The following is a 23,318-nucleotide window of genomic DNA, read 5'->3' on the forward strand; positions in this document are numbered from 1 at the left end:
GCCGGAGCCATCTCCACCCCACATTCTCAGGACTCCTTAACACAGCCCTCCCAACCTCGCTCCCGCTTCTCCTCCTCCTCGTCCTCGCTTCCCGTTTGACTTTTCCCCTTGGGGTGTTTAGTTCTGAGAAGCCGGCACTTTCTGCACCCCCCTGCCCCGAAAAATACTGGCAGAACACAAACATTTCAAGGAAACTCATGCAGTCTGTGCGCGGAGCCCTGTGCAAAATAACTCCGGCTGTTGCCTGCCCCCCGTTTATTCCCAATTTATTTCAGCAGTCTGGTTTGGGGAGAGAGTCCGGAGGGGGTGTGGAGAGAAAAGAATATGGAAAATCAAGACGCCGGCCGGGTGCTGCTCCCCGCGGATGTGTGTGTATGCCCCGGGTATGTGAGTGTTTGTGCCTGGGCGTGCGATTTCGTAGAGCGCCTCTCTGCCTCTCCAGTGCGGCCAGAGCTCGCTTCGCGCACCCACCCCTGCCGTGGAGCCTACTTGCTGCAGCCCAATGCATTGTGTAAGACGCGACCTGTTATGGCCACCACTACTTCCGGGTTCTAGCATTCTGGTCGGAATCCACCTCTCCGCCTGTGCAACACACACTTTACACACGCACGGGGACTGCAAGCGGGCAGCATCGATCGTGGCTCCTTTAAGACAAACTCAGACATTTTTTTTTAACCCTCCTCCTCTAATCTCCCTCCAGTGCTGCAGTTGCAAAGAGAGAGAGAAAGAGAAAGAGAGAGCGAGAGAAGAGAGAAACTGATTAGGAATTAGGACTGATTCAAAGAAAGCGAGCGCTAGGGCTTTGTGCATTTGAATATTAACATTTGAGGTGTTCTGACCAGAAGAAGACAGAGCGGATGATCATTCATTCACCACGTTGACAACCTCGCCTGTGATTGACAGCCGGAGTGGCAGAAAGCCATGAGATTTGGTAGTTGAGTCTGAGGGGCGCTCTTTTTTTTTTTTTTTAAACTGAATTTTTGGGGAGAGAAGACCTGCTTTTCTCTTTTTTTTTTTTTTTTTTGCCCCCGCTGCTGTCTTGGAAACGGAGGGCTTTTATGCTCAGTGACTCGGGCGCTTTGCTTCAGGTCCCCTAGACCGAAGATCTGGGACCGGTAGCTCACGTTGCTGGAGACGTTAAGGGATTTTTCGTCGTGCTTTTTTTTTTTTTTTTTCCGGGGGAGTTTGCGTATTTCTTTCTTTTCACACTGGCCTTAAAGAGGATATATTAGAAGTTGAAGTAGGAAGGGAGGCCGATGGCGCAAAGGGTACGTATTAAAAAACAATGGTGGAACTCAAATGTGAGATTAAATTGAAACGTGGCTGAAGGACCCCGCTAAAAAGTTTCCTTTTTTCCTCTCTCTTTCCCTTTGAATGAGGCTCCTAAAGCTGTGGCCTAAAGCGAGATTTATTCAGTGCGTTTGTAGACTTTGATGTATGCTATGTGTAGTTGTGAATTCAAGCAATCAAGCTTTCTATAGATTCCTAACCAGCAGCTATGTAAATAAAAATACAAGCTTGAGAAATCATCTGTTAAAAAAAAAAAAGGCTAGATACTTAATGCTACACCGAGCTTTCAGAAATCAGTTTAAAGCTATTTTTAAACTAAAATAAGCAGCTGGAAACTTCTGATATGTTATTGATTATGCTCATCTTTGCTCTTTCACTAGAAGCATTTAACTTTTCAAAACAAATAACTTGGTCACAACTCAGCGGAGTTTGAGTCGGAAAATACTCATCTTTTAACAGTAATTTTCATTTGCATAGATTTTTATGCAAGGTAATACTTGGCAAGTTTTTCTTAGCTGAAGTCCTGTACTAATTGGATACTAACCCCACAGCTACTCGCTTTAAAAATGCAATACTAATTTTCCCAATATTCCTATTGGAATGGAAATGTAGTGAGAGTAAAGTGAGACAATGACAACCCAGCCGAGGTAGTTTCTTAAAAGAAAAGAGGTCCACAAAAAGCCTTCCTTGCATAATTTGTGTCCTGGCCCTCAAAGCCCTGTTTGCAAAAGAAAGTTACTAGGCTGACACATTTTTCTTTACTCCTTTGGTTCAGGCAAATGTCAGCCTTCTTCCAAACTCCTTTCACACCTCTGGCCTTAAGGAGATGAAAGTGGCAATTCCTCTTTTCTTTGAAAATCATTTCACTCTCAGCACCTCCAAATCTTGGGAAAAGAACTTGCTCGGAATGAAGCAATTAGAAATTCTGAATAGCTACATTTCGCAGGCAAAATGACAATCAATATGAAAGTAGTATGTTTGCTTTGAATCTGCTTTAAACCTGATGAGTAACGTTTGCCTCAATGACTTCTAGTATGGGAAGAGAGTTCATAGAGGGAAAAAAAAATAGAATAATTAATTGCTTCAACTATAGATTTTTCTTTAACTTTGGAGGGAAATTGCCCAGTTTGTAAATTCAGCTTTAAGGTGGAGTGAAAGCTACCCTTTCCTGAGATCCACTTTTAAGGGGACAGCCAGTTTGTATAATTTAGCAGAGCTTGTCTTGGAAAGCATAGGAAATGCAGTGTCTTACAGGACTGCCTAACTCCACAGTGGCAGGGAAATAAAATGAGAAGCCTGTCTGAATTCACGTGCTTGGCATAGCTGTTCCCATCGTAACTTTTTTTTTTTTTTTTTAATTCCCCCTGATGTTAAGGGGCTGTGAAACTCAGCGAGTTTGCTGCACTGTCCCGGCACGTTTTATTATTGTGATTTTGAATTTCCTCCTCTAGAGACGTGAACGTTTTACCTTCCGCCCTCCGGGAGAATGCCTCCCTTTCTTTCCTTCTTCCTTCCTTCCTTCTTTGCCAAAGGATCCTGAATTTCTGAACTAGCTGACAGGGACACAAGTTAGGGCAAGACCTTTCATCCCCGCTGAGTCTCACGGAGAATCTTGGAATTGTTACTTTGAAAATGAGTTTTTAAATAAGAAATCTCAACTTGAGAGATGCAAGGCCACCGTATTCCCGGTGGAAAGACCCAGCTGGACTGACATTATATAAGCTTCGTGCCCTGCCGATCCCCCTCTTACCGGCCTGGCCTTCTGAACCTTGTTTATCTCCTGTTTGTCATGCAGTACGAAGATCTACCCCATTACGGGGGCATGGACGGAGTGGGCATCCCCTCCACGATGTATGGGGACCCGCACGCTGCCAGGTCCATGCAGCCGGTCCACCACCTGAACCACGGGCCTCCTCTGCACTCGCACCAGTACCCGCACACAGCTCACACCAACGCCATGGCCCCCAGCATGGGTTCCTCCGTCAATGACGCTTTAAAGAGAGATAAAGATGCCATTTATGGGTAGGTACAACCAGCAGCAGGTTACAGAGTTGAGAGGTGATGTTTCCCTTGTTTCCCTATGCCGTTGGCTGAAGGAAAGTCGGAGCTCTCTGGATAGAGGTACAGATACGGGACTTTACTTTCGCATTGCATGGGAAATCTGGGGAGGCAGTCAGCTAGCCCCCAAGTCCCCCATCTCCAAACATCCTCCTCGCCAGCCTAGCTTCCGGCTGCGCCGCTGCCGTGCCGGCAAGGGGTCCTGGTGCGGACAAGTTGCTTAAAGGTCCCTCGGCCCCGCTCAGACTCTGGCTCGAGAGCGTGGCGGGTTGCAGTCTTCATTCGCTGGTCTTGGCTGGGAGAGCGTTAGGGGCTTCTGAATGTAGGCGCCTTTGTAGTAGAAGGAAAGTTTTAGTTTAGTCAAAATCTTTTAAGCCACTGATTGTTCTGACTTGCTAAGTTTACTCAGCAGCCGTATACTGGCTCTCCACGGCACAATAAAACCCAGGGAGGACAGTGGCAGGTCAGGCAAGGGGGAACATGTTTTGCATTTAGGGAGTTTGACCACTGATTTCAAGGAGAAGGGCTCCCTCTGAAATTTTACAGATATTAAGAAACTTCGAGCCGTTTTTGCACTTTGTGCTCAAAGGCAAAACCTGCAAGGTTTAGATAGACGTGGATGCCGGGTGTTGTTTGGCCGGGGGCTGTTTCTGGCTGCTGTTTACACCGTGTTCTCCCAGGCCATTCGGTTAGACTCTGAGCTCTCTCCTTGACGAGCCAAATCCTTTGAAAGTCACTTGTGCCTACTATGCGCTGATGAATTTGGGGACTTTTTTTTTTTTTTTTTACTTTGTAGCATCTTTTATTTCTATTCTTTTCTTCTTTTGAAAACTATGTAGCACGGGCCTTCCCCGGCTGAAACATCTTTCTGCTTTATTTTCTGGCGCCTTGTACGACGGGCTTGTTTAAATCCCAGCGTTCTGTCCGCAGCGTTAACTGCAAATTGTTTAGGCTCCGGGACAGAACATTTGGGGCAGCTTTGAAAAGGACCCCAAACTGTTAAATTCCCAGCTGGGCTGTGAGAGCTAATAAAAGACTTGAGACACCTCCTTGGGCATTAGAAGAAGAATTTTTTTTTTTTCTTTTATGGGCTGAGATAAGCAACATCTAGGCCCCTCGCAATAGCAGCTGTTTTGCCACTCCGTAGAGACAAAATGAAAGGCTTTACCGCCGAAACATTGGAAACAACTTTCTTCTGGGGGCCAGGGGACGGTGGGTGAGGGGAAGGAAGTGTGCTTCGTACTCTTCGAGGGTCGTGGGGTTGACACTGGTAGGTGCAGCCCCCTGACAGTCGGTCCTTTCCCTAAGTTAGCTGAGCGCCTGCCCCCGAGGTTCCCCCGGGCCTCGGGCTTCGCACGGCAGCCTCCAAGTAACCTACTTAAATTAGCTTTCCCAATCCCTTACCGCTGCTCCTTTCTCCTCCACCCGGTCCTGGACCTGGACCTGGACCTGGAGCCGAGGGACACGGGCTAGTGGGGATGGGAAACTTAATTCAAAATGGCTGCTGGAACCGCTTGGGTTTTATCCTTAGCAAATGTTACCAATTTCTCAGGCCAGAAGGGCTGAACTGATCCTCAGATCCGGCCCATAGCTCCGGGCCTCCGACTTCAGGGCCCTGGGAGGAAGGGGAGGTGAGCAGTCACCGAGGTGGGGGTAAGGGAAAAGAAAAAAGTAGATGTCAAAGCCAGGGTGGAGGTCCCTGCCTCGAGTTCCTCCGGCTGTTTTTCTTGGGCGCCTTTTTCACTGACTGGGGACTAATCAGGGGGCCCTGGTGGCGCAGTAGTCTGCTAACTGAAAGGTCGGCGGTTCGAACCCACCAGCCGCTCTGCGGGAGAAAGATGTGGCGGCCTTCTGCTTCCTTAAAGTTTACTCTGTGGGGCAGTTGTACTCTGTCCTAGAGGGTCGCTGAGAGTCGGAATTGACGGCAGCGGGTTTGGTTTTGGTGTGAGGACTAACCATTGTGTTGTTTGTGACTGTTGTATTTTCTTGCAGACACCCCCTCTTCCCTCTCTTAGCACTGATTTTTGAGAAATGTGAATTAGCTACCTGTACCCCCCGCGAGCCGGGGGTGGCAGGCGGGGACGTCTGCTCGTCAGAGTCATTCAATGAAGATATAGCCGTGTTCGCCAAACAGGTCAGCAAAATAACTGTTTAAAAAGAAAAGAGCCCCCCCCCAACACATTTTCCAAGGTAGCTAATAAATAATCCACTCCAAGCCGTGCGTATTTTACGTCCCCTGAGACGTTCCTCCAATACGGGTGTGTGTTTGAGGATTATTGAAAAATAACCGTATTCAATCCCACTCACCGCTCCCCCCGCCCCATAACCTAAGACAGAACGCCCATTCTATAAAATAAAATCGCAAACACCACGCCTTGTAGCTGCTTTGGATTTGCCGAGCTACTCAGCGACCTGGAGAATCGTTCTTGCTACTAGAAGTAAGACTGAGCTCTGGTGGCGTTTTCGGCTTGTTTGATTCACATTGAAGTGTTTCTGGCGGGACCAACTCGGTGTCACCGAGTCCCTCCCGGAGGTTACAGACTGCCCCCATCAGTGTAATGAGGCAAGAAACCAGGAAAGGCCGCCAGATTTCAAATGTTCTTTTTTTCTTTCTTTCTTTCCCCTCTCTCTCTTCCCTCTCCTCATTTTTATTTAGATTCGCGCAGAAAAACCTCTATTTTCTTCTAATCCAGAACTGGATAACTTGGTAAGAGCAGATTCCTTCCTTATTCTCCCCCCACCTTCCCAACCAGCGCCCCCGGCTTTGCTTTGAGGGACCTGATTTCCTAGACGTGTCTCCCCGTAGCTGCAAGGCGGCCGTCAATGTTTCTGTCCACGGACAAGTGGTCGGGGGACAAGATTCCGGGGAAATAAATTCATCTCGAGAGGGGCCGGGCAAGGCGGCGCGGGGCAAGGCTAGCTTTTGTTTTTTTATGACAGCCGGGCTGCGCAGCTGTAATCAGCGCGGGGATTTATCTCTGGGCCTGTCAGCGTGTGTGCTTAAACTTTGCGGACTTCCCAGCCCTCAGAGTCGCGTCACCAGGGCAGCGACCAGGCCAGAGCCCCTAACCAACTAATTTTGCCTGAAAGGTGTGCAGAGAGTAGCAGAACGTTTTAATGTGACCAGCCACCATTGGGGGTGATCTGGGATATTTTCCATCCCCTCACTCTAAGGAAAAATCGAGTCCAGGGATGTGGCCCTTGGAGAGGGAGGTATGGGGCTGAGAGGGAGAATCGTGGGGGGAGGAGAGTGTTTATGATCCCCACTTAGATGCTTTGTTGTTGTTTTAGCTATTTTTTTTTCTTCTTAAGAAATATAAACCTCTAGGTGGTACCCAGTCGCTGCTATTAAATTTTAGTGTTATTGCCATAAATCAAAATAACTCTGTTTACTGGGGGGAGGGGGCTGGCTGGAGATGCTAGAGCCCTGACAGCCAGTTTTCTGAAAACCAGGCATGGGGTGCTCATTCTTTTTGTATCTTTGCAGATGATTCAAGCCATACAAGTATTAAGGTTTCATCTGTTGGAATTAGAGAAGGTAATTTCTCTACCCCTTTACCTATTGCTTCCCGATCACCCCCAAACACACACAGAGGGAGGGTTCGAATGGCTGAAGTTCAGGCTTCTGGGACATTTGCATAAATGTCTTTCCTTCTGGTAATTGGTGTCAAGGCCAATCTTAGCATCTATTTCTTTTCATAGTTTAATTACAATTTCAGCCACTAAAACCGGGATCACGAACGCCCTAGTCTTGTGTTCTTACTACCTTGCTGGTTTTGTGTGAATAGTTGGAATTCAATGCATCCCAGCTGATGTTTCCACAATGCTGTTGCAAATTTGCTTCACAAGTTATACCTATGTGGTCTCAGCTCTTCCTCTTCTTCCTCTTCTTTGCTACCTCTGAGGGAGGAAAAAAAAAGTTTTGTTTAGTTTAGTGAGTTTCTGGAAGACAGTCTGAGAGCAGCGGCAGGTCAGACACAGAGGAGAGACGGAGGGGGTGGGGAGGAGCAGGCAGGGAGCCTGGAGGAGGTGGTGGGGGAGGCACATGAAACGTTTTGCAGAGACAAAGCAGAGTTGATAGTTGTGTCAATTTCTTGAATCTGTGAATCCTGCACACACCCCACCTTCATACTCAAGAAAAAGGGTGTAGGATAACATGATTTTGCTAGCTGTTCTATAAATCTCAGCAATAAAAAACTTAATGCATTGTAATTCCAACTAACATCACATTGCAAGCACTCTGGGGTTTCCTGTGAAATTTTGCATGTCAGTGATGCCTACGGCCTGTGACAGACCTCTCTGCTTACGCCTAAATATTGTGAGGCTTTCTTTTTCCTTAAAAAGAAAAAAAAAATCAATTTGATAAGTTGTTCTGGCTGTAGGCTTTTTCATATCACAGGTACTGGCAATTTGATTTCCTTCTTTTTTTTTTTTAAGGAAGTGTCCTAATATATGCTCCTTATGGATAGAAACCCCAGTTACAAATGTTATAGGGACTTGACTTTTCAGGCATATATCCTATGCCACCATACTACTGGTCCCTTGGATTTGTATGAATATGTGTGTGTGTATATACACATTCACATTTTTTTCCTTAGACACTTTGGAAAAGAATTTATGATGAAGTAACTGGGTGAAATTAAATAGTTTACCTTAAATGTCACCCACACAGGTCACCTCTCTAATGGCCACAGCCCGGGGAGCAGATGAATTTAACACGGGTGTTGAATATGTTGTAGCCTGTGAATCATCTTGTCACTGTCAATTTTCTGGGATATCTCTATTTTGCAAGAAAAGAAAGTTATTCCTAATTCTGGATGCATCTGGGGGTCTCTAGAGGACAATTGCCCTGTGTTTCCCCTATTTGGAAGTTTGGCACTCACAAGGGGGGTGGATTGCGCTTGTCAGGGTCATTTATGCACTCCTGATTCTATTTCCATTTTTTGATTTCTGTCATAATGTAGGTACACGAATTATGTGACAATTTCTGCCACCGGTATATTAGCTGTTTAAAAGGGAAAATGCCTATCGATTTGGTGATCGACGATAGGGAAGGAGGCTCCAAATCAGACAGTGAAGATCTAACAAGATCAGCAAATCTAACTGACCAGGTACGGCTTTTCAATCTTCAACATCCCTGGGAAAAAAAAAAAAAATCTGTATGCATATTGCTTGCTGGGTCACTACCACCTCCTTTTATTATTTGCATATGATTAAGTCCCTTTTAGATACATTTCCATCGAAATGAAAATTTTTGAATAATGTGGCTATTATTGCTTCATTAAGTCTGGCTCTGGGATTCGACCTGTGGAGATGAGCTTGTAAAAGCTTTGCCTGCAAACTTGACCTGTTTCTTGTCGCTTTTAATTTTTGTCTTTATTTTATTTACCCTCTATAATAATGGCAGTGTTAACTGCCAGTGACCGCCTCTGATTGGAGGCCTTTGTTCGGGAGCATTTCCACCCCCCCTTCTATCTCAAAGAAAAGAAAAAAGTGTAGGGTCTGCTTATTTCTTATTTTATTAGGAATAAATCCAAGATAGGTGGTCTAAGAGAGACAGTGAGGGTTTGAAATCTAGCAAATGCTGGCTATTTTCTCCCTGTCTATACGGTTCATTAGCCTGTCTTGTCAGTTTTCCTTGGCCGAACGCTTCTAGACCTCACTGAACATTGCTTTGTGCAGTGCCTGCTGCAAGCTCGCCCATTTTATTGTACTTAATAGAAAAAATAAGACTAGGCCGAGGTTATAAAAACAGACAAATATGGACTTTTGTCCTCCCCCTTTGCAGGCATCCTCCAGCTGGTCCATGCTCTGGGCCCACTGGGTTGGCAGCTTTTGCAAGTGTCACCATCAGGGCACCCCAGCGGCTCCCTGGATGTGGCGGGTGGAGGACCTAGGCAGCCTTCACTCTCTCCTGCTGGTTCTTTGCTTCCTGCGACCCCTCCTTTCCTGGGCTCCCTCCAGGCCCTTCTTCCGCTGCATTGCTAAGTGGGGATGCGTTTTACTTGGAGTTGCTGGGGGGATTTCTCTTTCTCTCACCCCGCACCGCTCTTTGGTCCCAGTTTATCTATCTCTTGTCGCTGTGTGCCTGGATTGGGCCAAAGGAGTTGCAAGAAAGGCAATGAAAGTGAAAAGGTGAGGAGTGGGTGAGATGAAACAGGGCCCAGGACAGCTCTCTGGCGAATTGTTGCAACAGGGCTCCAGATTTGGGTTGCCGGCCTCTCCCAGCCCCCACAAAGAAGGGAAGGCCCGGACTTGTTTCTCTTTCTAACTTGGCACGTGAATCCCGTCTTGGGGGAGAAATCAGCCTGCCTTTGTTAAGCCACAGGCCAGCTAGGCCGGCAGAGTTTTCGTTTGCAAGATTTGCAATGATCGCGGTTGGCCAGCGATCGCCTTGCCGGGGTTCTTGCCGGAGTGCCCTGACACCTCGGTCTTGGTGTCCTCTTAAAGTTTTCTTCTCTCAGCATCACCCCCTTAAACTAAAAAAATAAAAAACCAGGTTGGGTATCTCTGGGAGACCCCACGACAGCGGTAAAATTCCTACTTTCCCCAAGATGAGTGGGGGCAGGCAGAGAACTGAGCTTTAATAGCGCTAGCACTCCGGGTCATTATTATTCAGTGAGTTGTAAACTTTCAGCAGTGTGGACGAATGCGCAGAACAAGAAGCCTGAGCACTCCTGGCGCTGTCCGGCCGAGGTAGGGAAGCTGCCGGCGGCTCCTGGCCCCGGCTCCGCGGGCTGCCGAGCCTCCCGCCTGGTTCAGCCCGCCAGATCTTGCCCGGGAGCTGTTAAATGCAGATTCAGCCGGGGAAGCCTCGGGTAGCTGCCGTTGAATAAAAATTGTAATCCAACAAGCCTAACTACAAAATGGGCTTCTAAAAGCTCCGGAGTGCTGGGTACATAAAGCTATTTGAGCAAATTACAAGAATCGCTTTGGGGCACGAATGAAATCAACACTTTAATTGCCTCCAAAATGAAGATTTATACCCCATTTTCTCAACGAATCACTATTTTATTAAAGTCAAAGATAAAGGACCAAAGTTCTGGGGTTCTTTTGGGGGAGGGGGGCGTACAAAACTGATGTAACATCATCGAGTTCTCCCCACACTCTTTCCGTAAACTTTTTTTTACCTAATTACCTTAATTTGAGATACACAAAGATTGGTGTGCAGTTGTATTAGGTTAAAATGCTCATTTTATTTTCCTCCCCTACCTACAAAAGGAGAAGCCCTGTGGGGCGTATTTCTCGGCCCCCGCCCCAACAGAATGGGCTTCGCAGCTCTGGGTGGGACGCGGCTTGCTGAGCTCGTGGACATGCTAGCCTGTGCGCGTGGGCGCGCTCGCGTGACCTTGCCGGCTCACCCCGGTCTCCAATGGTCCGAGAGCAGCAAACAAGTTTTCGCCTTTTAATTGTCCCGCTCCGGGAAACCGGGAGCAAGCATGCCTAGGCGCCTTTTGGAGAGGGGAGCGCCGAGTACAGAGCGCACGCGGGATTGTGCCCACAAATCCCGCGCGCCCTCGGGCACTGGGTGGACTCCCCTGGCCTGGGAAGGTGAGGAGAGCAGGATGAGGCGCCAGGGCCGTCCCGAAGGCGCCAGTTCTCGAGACTGGAATCTACTCGCCTGCCCCCGAGGACTCTGTACCCCACGTGCGGCGCCCTGGGAGCCGGATCCCAAAAGGCCAGCCTCTCCACCTGTCTGCGAATGCGGCCCGGCCAGTTTGAGCCTCTGCTGAAGGTGCGCTCCAGGACTGGACTGCTTCAGGTGTGGTGCGAGCGCGGGACCTTGTTAGCTCATTAACCCCCGTGTCTATGGGATCTGCTGGCGGCACGGTTTATTTTACTTTACGTGTTTTCCTCGGAGGGTGCGAAGGCTGCCACCCGCGCCGGGACCTGGGATCCGCGACGGTGATTCCAGCGGGTTTCCCGGAGGGCTAAGGCGGCGGAAATTCACTTGGCCTTGTAAAGTTGTTGGTTTGGGTGTTTTTTGTTTTTGTTTTTTAACCAAGTTAGGACGCCACTAGAAGCCATAACCCCGACTCTTGTCCCCTAACCCAGTCCTGGAGGCTGCCCAGAGGTCCCCCGGCCTGAGAGGCACGTCTGGCTGGCGCAGGCCTCCCGGGCGCCCTCTCCCGACGGCCGCGCTTCCCGGGGCTGAGGGCAGCCAGGGGCGTGGAGGCTTCCCGTCCTCGGGGTGGGGAGAGGGCCGGGCTGCGGGTAAAGAAGGGAAGCCAGGTGCGAGGCATCGAGGCGAATGTTGGGCTTGGTTAGCGACGGAATAGGACACGGGTTCGAAGGGAGGAAGGGCGCGTGTTTGGGGGAGCAGGGTGGAGTTGGGGGCGCTGCAAGGGGTAAGACAAGGAAGGAACTGGCAGCCCAGACATTAGATTTTAGGCTGTGCTCCATGTAGGAGCTGTCGAACAAGCCTCCCAGGGTTGTCTATTGGTCATTGACCTAGAGTGGGTCGGGGAAGGAGTGGAGAGGGGAGCAGAGTTTCCGGGCCCCCAAGGCCGCCTCCCGGGGTGGCCACGCCTGTCCACAGCGAGCTGGAACTAAATGGGCCTGTGCTTGGCCACGAGCGCGGGCCCTGATTTTCCCTACGAGGCAGAGAAGTGGTCCCTTTGGATTATAGTTTTTATTCAACAGCCACTCTCCAGGGGGTCCTCGGCTGAATCTGCATTTAACAGCTCCGAGGCTAGGACCGGCGGGCTGCACAGGGCGCCCTGGTGCATATTAATCCAGATTTGTCTCCAACGTCTGGGGTGAAGTAATATGGCTCACGGAGAGGGAACCCGAAAGCCACGCTCGCCAGGCAGGTTAAATGCCAAGTGCCACTGGGCTCCCCGGGGGGCCGCCGCCAGGGCTGCGCGGCCCGGGCTGGAGAGCGCCAGACCGTGGGCCACGGGGGCCCAGGGCAGCCCAAGGCCAGTGCCCTTTGGTTCCCAGTTGGGCCTGGGGACACTGATGGCGATCGTTTTATTTTTAAAAGTTTGGAATGTTGCTTCTAAAGCAGAGTTTTGGTTAAAATTCTTAAAACTGAACTAGACTTGACTGAAACGGCCCCTCCCTCTAAATGGGGTAGTGGGACGTGCCTAAAAGAAGATCTAAGCTTTCTCTTTTGGGGAGGTGTTACGTGAGGAATGGAGAAGGGAAGGCAAGGAACAACCTAATGTCCTTAATGGACTGGATCTGCTGCTTAAAAAAAAAAAAAAAAAAGATGAGGCCAGTGGATATTTGTTCATACTGGAAGTAGAGGCAATTTGTTTTCCTCCAATAAGGAGACTGGGACACAAACAGTGGGGGGCAGGAAAATAGCCCCTTTGTCAGGTGGCCTGTTTCTAAGTGCTTACATTTGATAGTCTTGTTTAAATTGTAAATGCCTAATAGGGTCCCACTTCTGCCTGATCCTGGAACCTCTCAGTCCACAGGTCTTGAGACCAATGGGGTCTTAGCATCCTCTGACTTTATTTTTGGTTGTTTTTGTGGGTCATGTGGTCTATTCTTAATTCTTTTTTTTTTCTGAACTATGTCAAAGAGAAATTATGGCAAGATTCTCTTTAATGATTAAATAATAAGGTGCTGACTGCCTGTCACTATACTGGCTAATTGGGATGTTCTTTCTAGGACCTTTATTGCTTAGTGCCTTTTGAATTAGAAGTTAGTTGCTTACTAGGTGTGTTTTTTATTGTTACTTTAGGATTGGCTTTTAGAGTGTATTTATGTTTGAACTTCAGAGTGGAAATGTATTGCTTCTTAATAGGGGCACTCGAAAACATTTTAGAAAAACAATAAGAAAAAAAGAGAAATACAGGGTATATGCAGATAGGTTGGACCAAGTCCATTGTTAAATGTCCTGGAGCCTAAATGCTAATAAACTACTACAAAAGTTATTCTTATTTCATAGCTCCTCTCTCTCTCTGTCTGGAAGTCCCCAGTGCAAGTTCCATGGTTAATGGAAAGCAATGATACTAATGCTAGTTTGTGCAAAGTAAAGCCCCATAACAGTAACTATTGTTCAGTGATTTAACTAGCTCTGTGGTTATATTTTTAAAGTGGCAATAGGTCACTCAAATAGCAATCCCTCTCCCAGCAGAATGACTCCATTGCTCACCATGCAGAAACATATAGAGTGGTTGTGTGTGCTCTTGCTATCAGTCCTAATGCAGAGACTTTTATTAAAAAACATGGAGAAACTTAAATAGTAGAGGAAGAGGAGAAGGAAGAGGAAGGGGGAGAGATAAAAATGTGGGCCATACTTAAAAAAAAAAAAACTAAAATACCATGCTATTATTGCCCTACTTTGAACATAAACAAATTTTAAATCATAATGTTTTCAAACATGGGTGTGTTTAAATTTTAAAATGTTTGTCATAGTCCAAAAAGATTTAAAACACAGCTGTTACTGGGTGACGGAAGGAAAATTATCCAGGAAAACTGCATACTCTTAAAAAACAAGGACTGTTTGTGGTGCCCTAGTAGAAATCTTGTGGTTTTAAGACCAAGCAGATAGGCTAACATATTACCATGGGGCTTACTGTTATAAAACTAGCTTACCTTCTCTCACAGGTGGAGTTGGAAAAACTGTGACGAGTGCATAACAAGTTATGTTAAGACACTTGCCATAAATGAAAATAATGTCAACATGAATTCAAATGAAGTATTTTTGTGTTGGTAATATTATGTTTTCCATTGCAACAACAATATTTTCTTATGCAAAGTAAACATGTTGAACAAATGGGGAATGGTAAAGTTTTAATAAATGATCATTTAATCATCAAACACAACCCAAGTATGTATACAGAAACTCTTAAAGGAAAGTCGGCATACAGCCAAATTCCTATAGGGACTTGCAGGGAAGTGATCAAAAAATGAACATGAAATAAGACTTCCTGTAACAAGGTCTATAATTCAACATTATTTGACTCCACTGTCAGGGAAATAGTTGAAGAAGAGTAAACTGATACCATTCTCAGTCATTTTTGTTACATAGTCTTAAATGTTTGCAACTGTAGCATTTTACATAGCCTTTTTTGGATTATGATGTCTGTCATATTTGTATCAAAGTAGTACTTGAATTTATGTTACAATCGAAACAAAAAATTGTTACTTTTTCTCCTAAGTGCCAAAAAAGGAGTTTAACGTTTAGAAATTAAATCAAAATTATGGGAAAGTATTCTTTTACAAATAAAGAAATAAAAATAGAAAACATGTGACACAGCCTATCTGACAGTGGTACAGATACCAGACTTAAAGGTTTTCAAAATTCCAAGTAAAACAGGACCGTTGTAAATCATGTTGGGCTTGCTGTCCTTAATCAGCAGGAAACATTAGAATATAATACCTGCTGAAAAAGCTAGAATTTTCTGTATGTGAAATACAGTCTCCCAACTGAAGTTCTGACAATAGTTCCAAAATTTGACATTTGGGGTTCAGTAAAAGTCTGGCCATTTTACTGCTCTTAACATGTGTGAATAAACTTTGCATGTGTAAAATCAATTTTGAAAAATTCAAGCAGATGAGAATGTCTGTGTGATGTAAAAGAACATCCTCCCTCTATACTTAAATTAATATGCCAAGCTTTCAGGATTATAGGAATTGGGGAATGCTTTTTTGGAACCTTAAATGGTCTCTCTAGAAAGTATACCTATATTGGGCAATTGCTGAATTTCCCACACTTAGAAATTTGACATTTTAATAAATGGCATAAAGGATACCCTGTGAAATAAGCAAGAATATACTCATTTAAACGTTTGTCACTACAGCCCAATTTCAATCAATCTAATGCATTCAAGCGCACAGAATTAAAGCAATTGGCAACACTTTGCTAGACTCTGCACACTCTTTTGCAAAATAGCATTTCTTAATCTAGAAAATATGTCCTTGTTAAAGGAAAATACAAGAGGGCAAATCTTTTGAAACTATTTTATATTTCTTGACTTTCTTGGCTCAAAATTCCTAAAATTGATGAAAACATGCCAGAAAAAGTTTGTTCTCTGATGAAAAAAATGCTTATCTCTAAGTTTATTGAATTATACACCTGTTGTTTATTAGTATCATAAGTATATATTTACGAAGCTAATAACAAGGAACTCTGTCACTGCGATATGGGAAATAAGGAGAAACTTGTCTTTCTTAAATACATTGATTATTTGGCAGTCAGTTTGTTTAGTTTTATTCCCTTTTATGGTGGCAGGTAGCTCATTGGCATGGTTATGCACACAACTGTCTATCTCTTTTTTTTTTTTTTTAAATCATGGCATATTCCTGGAAACTATTGTGAAGACGAATACAGTTAGAACCAGAACTAAGTCATTAACTCTTTTTAAGATATGAAATAATCATGCAGTGTCTTTGCCATGAGCTATACACCATTGTCTATGGCATGAACTGATGGGAGGATAAATGAGTTGTAAAAATTAATTTTGTTTATAATTCTCAAAAATACAGTTCCTACAATTAATTCTTCCCTTGACACTTTTTTTTTTAATGACTCCTTTTACAATTAATAGGATTTATACTCGCAAGGTAAAGAACCTTGAGCGTACAATGTTATGGGTCTTTAAAAGCTAAAACGAAATCATATTCTACCATAGAAAGGAAAACTTCTATTAATAAGCTTACTAAGTATTACTTTCTAAATAACCACAACTTTTTACGAGTTTAACAAGTTTATGGTCGTGTGCCATCGAGTGGATTCCAATTCATAGTGACCCTACAGGACAGAGTAGTACTGCCCCAGTGGGTTTCCAAGGCTGTAATTGTTACAGAAGTAGACTGCCACGTCTTTGCTGGCCAGTTCGAACTGCTGACCTTTTGGTTAGCAGCCAAGCGCTTTAACCACTGTGCCACCAGGTTTCTTATTTAGAAAATAGATGTAAATAACTAATTTTGAGTGAAATTATTCCCTGGAAATATAAACTAACTTGGAACTAATTATCATTGCTAATAAATTCCCATTTCTATATATTTTTCCTTACACTGAAAAACATGCTATATATATTTACTATTTACTGGCTGTAAGTATCTGTGTTGTTGACTGTTTAGCAAGGCGGAACTATAGTTCTTTCTTTCCCCGATTACTTCTTTTCTACTGTTTGGTAAACCTCTGCCTGAGATTTGAGCTTGAACTAGTCTGGTAGATCTCATTTCCCTATTTGGGTACCTTGTGGGTTATTATCCGCATATGGGTGTATTTTATTGAGAAGATGAAAAATGTTACTCACTTTAGAACAGGAATGAATAGAGACCAAAGTGTCAAATATTCCCAACCTGTGCTTTACAATGAGGTGAAAAACTGGAAACTGTTGTCCTTGTTTGCCTTCCTGACGGCTGTGAATACTCGATATAAGGATTCATATCAGCCCCTTTGTGGTCTTCCTCTTAATGCCTAAATGTTTGCTTTCAGTGACTGTATACTTAGTTGATGGTCCATATTTGGTCCCAGACCTTGATGATTTGCATTTCATTCTGAATTTGCATTTGCATAATGTCCCATAGAAACTCTTTAAAGTGGAGTGTGCTTATGACTGTTATGAAACTCTAGAAAATGAAGTTTACAATGAAATCAACATAGCCATCAAAAGGACAATGAAGGAGCAGTTTGATGTAAACCCAAGTTTTCTCATCCCATCCCAACTTGTAAAAGGTTTCTCTCTCTTAGAAATATTAGAAGCTGAATGAATAACAATTTCTTTGACAGTAAAACTCCTGTTAATGTCTCCATAACTATTGGGATGTGTTCTCAAACATTTACTTAATTTCATAGACAAACTATAATTAACTGTGACCTGCAGTGTTCTCTGTTATTCAGAGGCAATTCCTTAGTGATTTGAAAATTTAATTTCAAACTAAATGCTGTACAATATCTGAGGCCTAAAGGTGTACTTACCCTATTTACATGAAGCAGAGTGTTGATGTGTCTATGGGGCTTCAAATGGGAGATACGTTTTTGGCGGGGTACAAGGACAGCAATTTTTACAGTGTAAAACTCTTAGCAAATTAACTACAGAAGGTGAACTCTTTGGAATTTTTTTTTTTTTTTTTGCCTTCCTTTCTATTTACTGCAATTTTAAAGTTATTCTCATGGAAACAAAAACACAAAACAAACACTGTGTGTTTCATGGGGCAAAAACTTATATATGACATTTTAAACCTAGTTATGTATTGATCCTAAAAGCCAGCAATGTAGAGAGAGAATTATTTAAAAATAACAGCTAATAGCGATATGCTATTAGCTATGATGTTGTCATCAGAGTGGTAGAATTAAATCGGGTGTTTGGGGTTTAGTTGAAACATATGCTCCAAAGTTCCCGGCAGACCTGGAGTTGTTTTGAAATCCTGCATAAGAATATTTTAGTGTGAAGACTTTGGGATAACTCACCATTGAACATCACTTTTATTCTAAATTGTCCGTTCATATGAGACTCTGTCTCGTGAGTAGCCACCCTGCCCTTCACTCTTGAACAGTTCCGATAAATGTATTATTTATTTACAGTCTATTGTATACATTATTTATAGGAAATGCGCCATAACCCTACAGAGCATATGGCATTTATCTTCATGAGACAGAGGTGGCATCTCTGCCAAAAGTGGCATAACCCTGAGTAGATAATAAAGATTACCCTCAGGGTACAGATAAATATCATCTCTTACAGAGTCATTCCATGTTTGTATTGTATAGCCCCAGATGCAAATAGTTTTCTATTTTCATTTTAATTGTCATAGTTTTTTTTTTTTTTTTTGGCTCCAGCTTCTGCCAGAAAGAATCAGGACTTTTGCATTTTTGAATTAATCTTGATGATAAATTAATATGTTTGAGGAAGAAAAAAAAAAAAGTAACAGTACCATTTAACCCCTTCCTGTCTTTTAGCACGTGTTCCCTGTCCCTAACATGTTCTCAAATTTTCTGAGGAATATTGTCCATGACATTTTTAACACTGGTTGTGTGTATTTGGTGGCTTGGTCTCTTGTTTCACCATAGATTGGGACTGTGTAAGTGATGTTAAATGACAAAGTTACCAACAGAAATAGCAGCTGCCTGCACAAAATAACAGAAACAGGTCTGTCAATGCTTCTGCTGTGCAGATCGAGTGTATTGTGGGTGTTCAAACATTTTTTATTCTAATGGTTATTCAAAAGCAATAACAATCTACATTTGAGTGAGTATAAACATTTTTATTTGGGAATTCGGAATTTGCAGCAACTCATTTTATTTTCCAAATTACCCTACCATTTTCAATTAGGGGCATTGTTCTCCATTCTACTGTTGCAACGTCTTAAAGGTTTGCTTGCCACCCTAACTGTGAGTTGTCTGAGTGTTTAATATTTATTGAGGGCATGTAAAGAACATGCCAGTAGGGAAAGGAGAGAATAAATCAGTAACAAATCAATGATGGGGATTTCCTTCACTTCTTTAGAATACTTCCAATATTCCGAATACTCTATGACTGCTGAAATGGTATGAATAGCCTCTAGAATAACAGCCTCAGGTATGGCTGAAGAATGGCCTTCTGCCTAACTGGGGTTTCTTAAAAAAGTATACCAGCAATGCAGCTCTGCGTTCTGCTGCTGAAATTCACAGTTGCTTTGGTTGATCTCCCAGTTAAGTGCCTTGAAATACAGAGAACAGGGCCATTCTAGGAACTAGAAACTCAAATGAAATTTCAAGATGCTTTGAGAGAAGCCTCTTTGATGATTTTATCCCAGATAAATAATGCAGGAAAAGGAACTAATCTCCCCACCTCCAAATTTAACACCAGCAGAAAGCTTAAAGGTTCAGAAATCCTTGAGGAATAACAGACACTTTAAAAGTGAAATTTGATTGAAAATATAAAAAGCTGGCAGTGCTTCAAAAAAAGGGAAGTTAGAAAATACCCTATTGCTAATTGTTAATGGAAATCAGTGGTAAAATATAAATTTCCAAGAGTATTTTACCCAAAGTACATTGCTGTTAAGATAGTGGTGGAATAAAACTGGACTACATCTTGGCTGAATTATTGTTTTCTCTCTGACTTCACAATTATGGATCCTATGGTTTTTTATGGTGTCAGGGTTTAGAAACCGAAAAGAGAAAACTCCAAAAACACTTGAGAGAGAACGAAGTGTTCCGATTGCAACTTTTAGTTCCATCCTTTGTGGCAGGTGGTGTCCCAATGAAGTATACATACTATAGAGTCAAAGTGCTCTGAGTCTGAATCTCGACTCTGCTACGAGAGAGCAAGTCACTCGCCTCTCCGAGCCTCAGTTTTGTCATCAACAAAATGGGGATAATAATAGCACCCACTTCACTGAGCTTCTGTAAGAACTAAATAGGAATACATGTAAAGCATTTAGCATAGTAAACCATCAATAAACAGTATCTATATTAAATATTAAAAAAAATTTTTTATATTAAATAAGGGAGCCCTGGTGGCGCAGCAGTTTTCAGCTACTAACCAAAACGTCAGCAATTAAATCCACCAGCTGCTCCTTGGAAACCCTATGGAGCAGCTCTACTCTGTCCTGTAGGGTCGTTATGAGTCAGAATTGACTCGACAGCAATGGTTATATTAAATAATATTTTAGCTTCCTATTTGTATTCTGCCTAGCCTCTAAAAACATTAATTTGATTTGGGGAGGGAAGACTGGGTGCTGGTTAGTGGGGGAGAGTGTTATTTTATAGAGCATTTTGTAATCATAATGTTTAACAAAATATTATTTTAATCCTTGTGAAGGGGGGTTACCATAATTGTGATGTCATAGTGGTGTAGAAGGAGACCAGACACTCAGATGTCTTGCTGAGATAGCAGAGTCAATCACTGCAGGTTGGCTCTTCAGTTAAAATTCAAATGATAGGTTATGTGCAGACCTTGTGCTAAGTACTTTTTTCGACATTTATGAGGGCAAATGCTTCATGCTGAGACCCAATAGCTTACAGAGTCTTATCAACTGCTGGTACTCAGGATACAATGTCTTCTGTGTTGTTGGAGTTACTGGATGTTCTCTTTGTGAGGATGGTTGTCTAGAAAGTTTGTGGTTTGAGGATTGCTTTATGTAAGACACTTTTGAGTTTATTCTATCTTAATTTGTTTGCAGAACCAGGAGCACTGAATACTGTTACAAATGTAAAATAAAACATTGAGAAGCAAACGCTTTTACAAAAGGACTTTATAGCAACAGGTTTAACTGGAATATAATTCACAGATTCTTCCCTCACTACTAAATAGAAATGATAGAAAATAATCTGAATTTCAGCAATTAGCTGTCGGCAGATAACGAGAGAATATAGTTTGAAATATTTGGATGCAAATGTAGTGGTGCCAGTTGGATTAGGGATTTTTTAATTTATTTTTTTAATCAAACATTTAACTCCATGAACTAGAGTTCTCAGGTATGATTCCAGGAGTAGAAGCATATACCCAGTAAAAAACCCAGTGCCGTCAGAAGCATATAGAGTCTTTAAAATCATTAAATATAATAGTTTGCATTTATTAATAACATCCCAGCCATGATACAGCAGCATAGAAAAATGAAACATTATTAAAATGTAAATAAATACTTTTATGAAAATGCCTAGTGTCCTAAGGCTTTATCTTCTGTTCATGAGATATTTCTCCACAGCAAACTGCTTAGTAGAATTTGGACATTTGGTACAATTGAGTCATTTCTAAATTATTCATTAACACTTCATTACTTTCCAGTTTTGAGGTTTTGGTAAAACTGATTGTCAACTCTTGGTCAAAGTTTCCCTTTGGTTGTAATTATTCTTTTTTCTTGTAATTTGTCTGAACGCATCCCATGTTGGAAATCTACGTTATCTTCTTAGATCATGGTGGGGTTACCATAGGATGGAGTGACCATTGATCTCAATGTAGAAAAATTGGACAAAAAAGTATCAGTGCTGTGAGATTTCATCAGGAGAACTTTTGGAATACTTTGGGCTGTGGTTTCTACCTGTAGACTTCTCTTTAGTATTGTGGATTCATTTTTAACTTCTTGCATGAATTAAGTCTGTGGATTAATAAGAGCTGACCAATGTGGAGACCTCAAAGGTATCAAGCTGTGGGAAAGTAGAGTTTTCAGGAACACTGCGAGGGCGACCCGCAGTGCTAGGCTCGAGCTTCCCAAGGCTACTGCCCTTACCTGCCAGGGTAGCCAGCCCAAGTATCGCACAGAGGATAAAGCTTGGACATTCACTGAAATGTAGGCAAAATGTCTACTAACCTAAACGTTGGCGGTTCAGATCCACCCAGCAGTACCGCAGGAGAAAAGGCCTGGCATCTGCTTCTGTTAAGATTGTTGTTGTTAGGTGCTATTGAGTCAATTTCAGCTCATAGCCAAGAAAACCCTGTGGACCACAGTTCTACTCTGCACATGTAGGGCCTCTGTGAGTCAGAATTGACTCAACGGCAACTAACAATAACAACAACATGAAAAATCTTTAGTTTATAAATTTAATTTAAATTAGCTTTTCCATAGTGTTTTGCCTTATTCTTTGTGCATGCGCTGTGCGCATGTTTCTGTATGTGTGTGAGTGGGCACACACGGGTGCACATGTGTGTCTCCATGTCTGAATCCAAGGCTTCAGTGGTTCCTGGGGCTTGCGCAATCACCTGATACAACACTTTTCATTTAAAGATGAAATTACTCCTTGGAGAATTTTCACCAAAGGCAAAAAAAAAAAAGCACAAAAATTCTTTTCCTCCTCCCTACATGCCTCATTACACAGAGATAGAGGGTTCAATGTTTGAAAAATTTTAATTTTTATAGATTTTATTTGTAGTATGTGAGAACTGGGGAATATGGAACTCAATTTAATGGATGCTGTCTTTGCCATCACCAAATACCCACCACTATCATCATGAATGTGTGTATGTATATATATATATATATATATATATATATATATATATATATATATATTAAACAACACACCAGAATTCTTATCTGTTAAGGGTTTAGAAATCTACCTTATTAGATGCTGAATTGGACACACTTATTTTGTGTGTAAAGATACCACTGGCACCAGCATAGCCAGTGCCAGAACTAAGGGGTAATTGGGATGATTGTGGAGATGCGTTTCTAGATTAAAAGTCCACAACAGCAAACATGACAGGCCGGCGTGGGGAGAAAAGGAAGTGTGAGAGCCACAGGTTCTGAGACGGGATGCTGGATTTCCATTGTCTTACCACTAATTTACCATCTGCGCTGAGTCACCAGAATTACCCTTCAGGCCTCTATTAAATGGGGGGTAATAAGCACATTTCATCACAGCATTAAAAAAGGGTTCAACAAGAACCCTAGCAGGTCAGCAGACTTGGCAAAAACAGGGCAGTGGGGGAGAGGACAGGGAAGGAAATGAGGACAAGAAGGAGAATTGATGCAGAAACAAGGAAGAAATGTTTGAGGGAGATAACATTTTAAAAAGTTTGCCTCCCCGCCAAAGGGGAGCATGGCCCATCACCACGAACACCTCAGCCTGGTCCAGTTGGCCAGCACCAACCATCACCTGTCTTTCCTTGTATCCTCTTTCGGCAGGACAGAGTGTGGACTTATGAAAGGTTCCCTAAAACACTGTTTCACAGAATGTCGAAACCATCTTCAAGCACATTTAGACATGGTCCCTGAATCTGCAGCGTGCATTTCCACTGAACTAGTAATTTACCGATGTTTATGACATTTAAAAATGCGTAAAAAGTAAGAGGGCAGTTTTACTGTCTTTAAAAACAACACAATACTGCCCAAACTTGTCTTGGCTAAATGAATTTTGCTTAATCATATCCAGGGATTTTTTTGTTTTGTTTTGTTTTGGAAATTCATATAAAGAACTTTATCTTCTTTTTTCTGAATTAACTTGTATTTGAAGTGGAGTAGACACAGCCTCAAAAGGAGTATGTTTTGTTAGTCTGGTGCAGAGCAGACTTTACCTAGGGATCTAGCAAATCGTTGTTGTTGTTAGCTGACATAGATTTGGCTCCTGACTCATGGTGACCCCA

The 23,318-nt window shown here is 43.1% G+C and overlaps 1 protein-coding gene across 3 annotated transcripts in view; it reads left to right on the top strand.

Moving 5' to 3' along the window:
- The first annotated feature begins 304 nt into the window (after window positions 1-304).
- The window catches only part of MEIS1 (Meis homeobox 1), a 142,814-nt gene continuing 119,800 nt past the window's right edge, over window positions 305-23,318 (top strand). For 2 of the 3 annotated variants that reach the window (XM_064268661.1, XM_064268663.1), the window contains exons 1-6: window positions 305-1,268; window positions 3,086-3,312; window positions 5,341-5,482; window positions 6,005-6,055; window positions 6,836-6,886; window positions 8,313-8,459. In XM_064268661.1, coding sequence (XP_064124731.1) covers window positions 1,257-1,268; window positions 3,086-3,312; window positions 5,341-5,482; window positions 6,005-6,055; window positions 6,836-6,886; window positions 8,313-8,459 — 630 coding nt within the window. In that variant the 5' untranslated portion in view covers window positions 305-1,256. The remainder of the gene's footprint in view (window positions 1,269-3,085; window positions 3,313-5,340; window positions 5,483-6,004; window positions 6,056-6,835; window positions 6,887-8,312; window positions 8,460-23,318) is intronic. The other variant, XM_064268662.1, reaches the window with a different exon arrangement.

This window comes from Loxodonta africana, chromosome 15 (genome assembly GCF_030014295.1).
Source record: "Loxodonta africana isolate mLoxAfr1 chromosome 15, mLoxAfr1.hap2, whole genome shotgun sequence".
Lineage (NCBI taxonomy): Eukaryota > Metazoa > Chordata > Mammalia > Proboscidea > Elephantidae > Loxodonta > Loxodonta africana.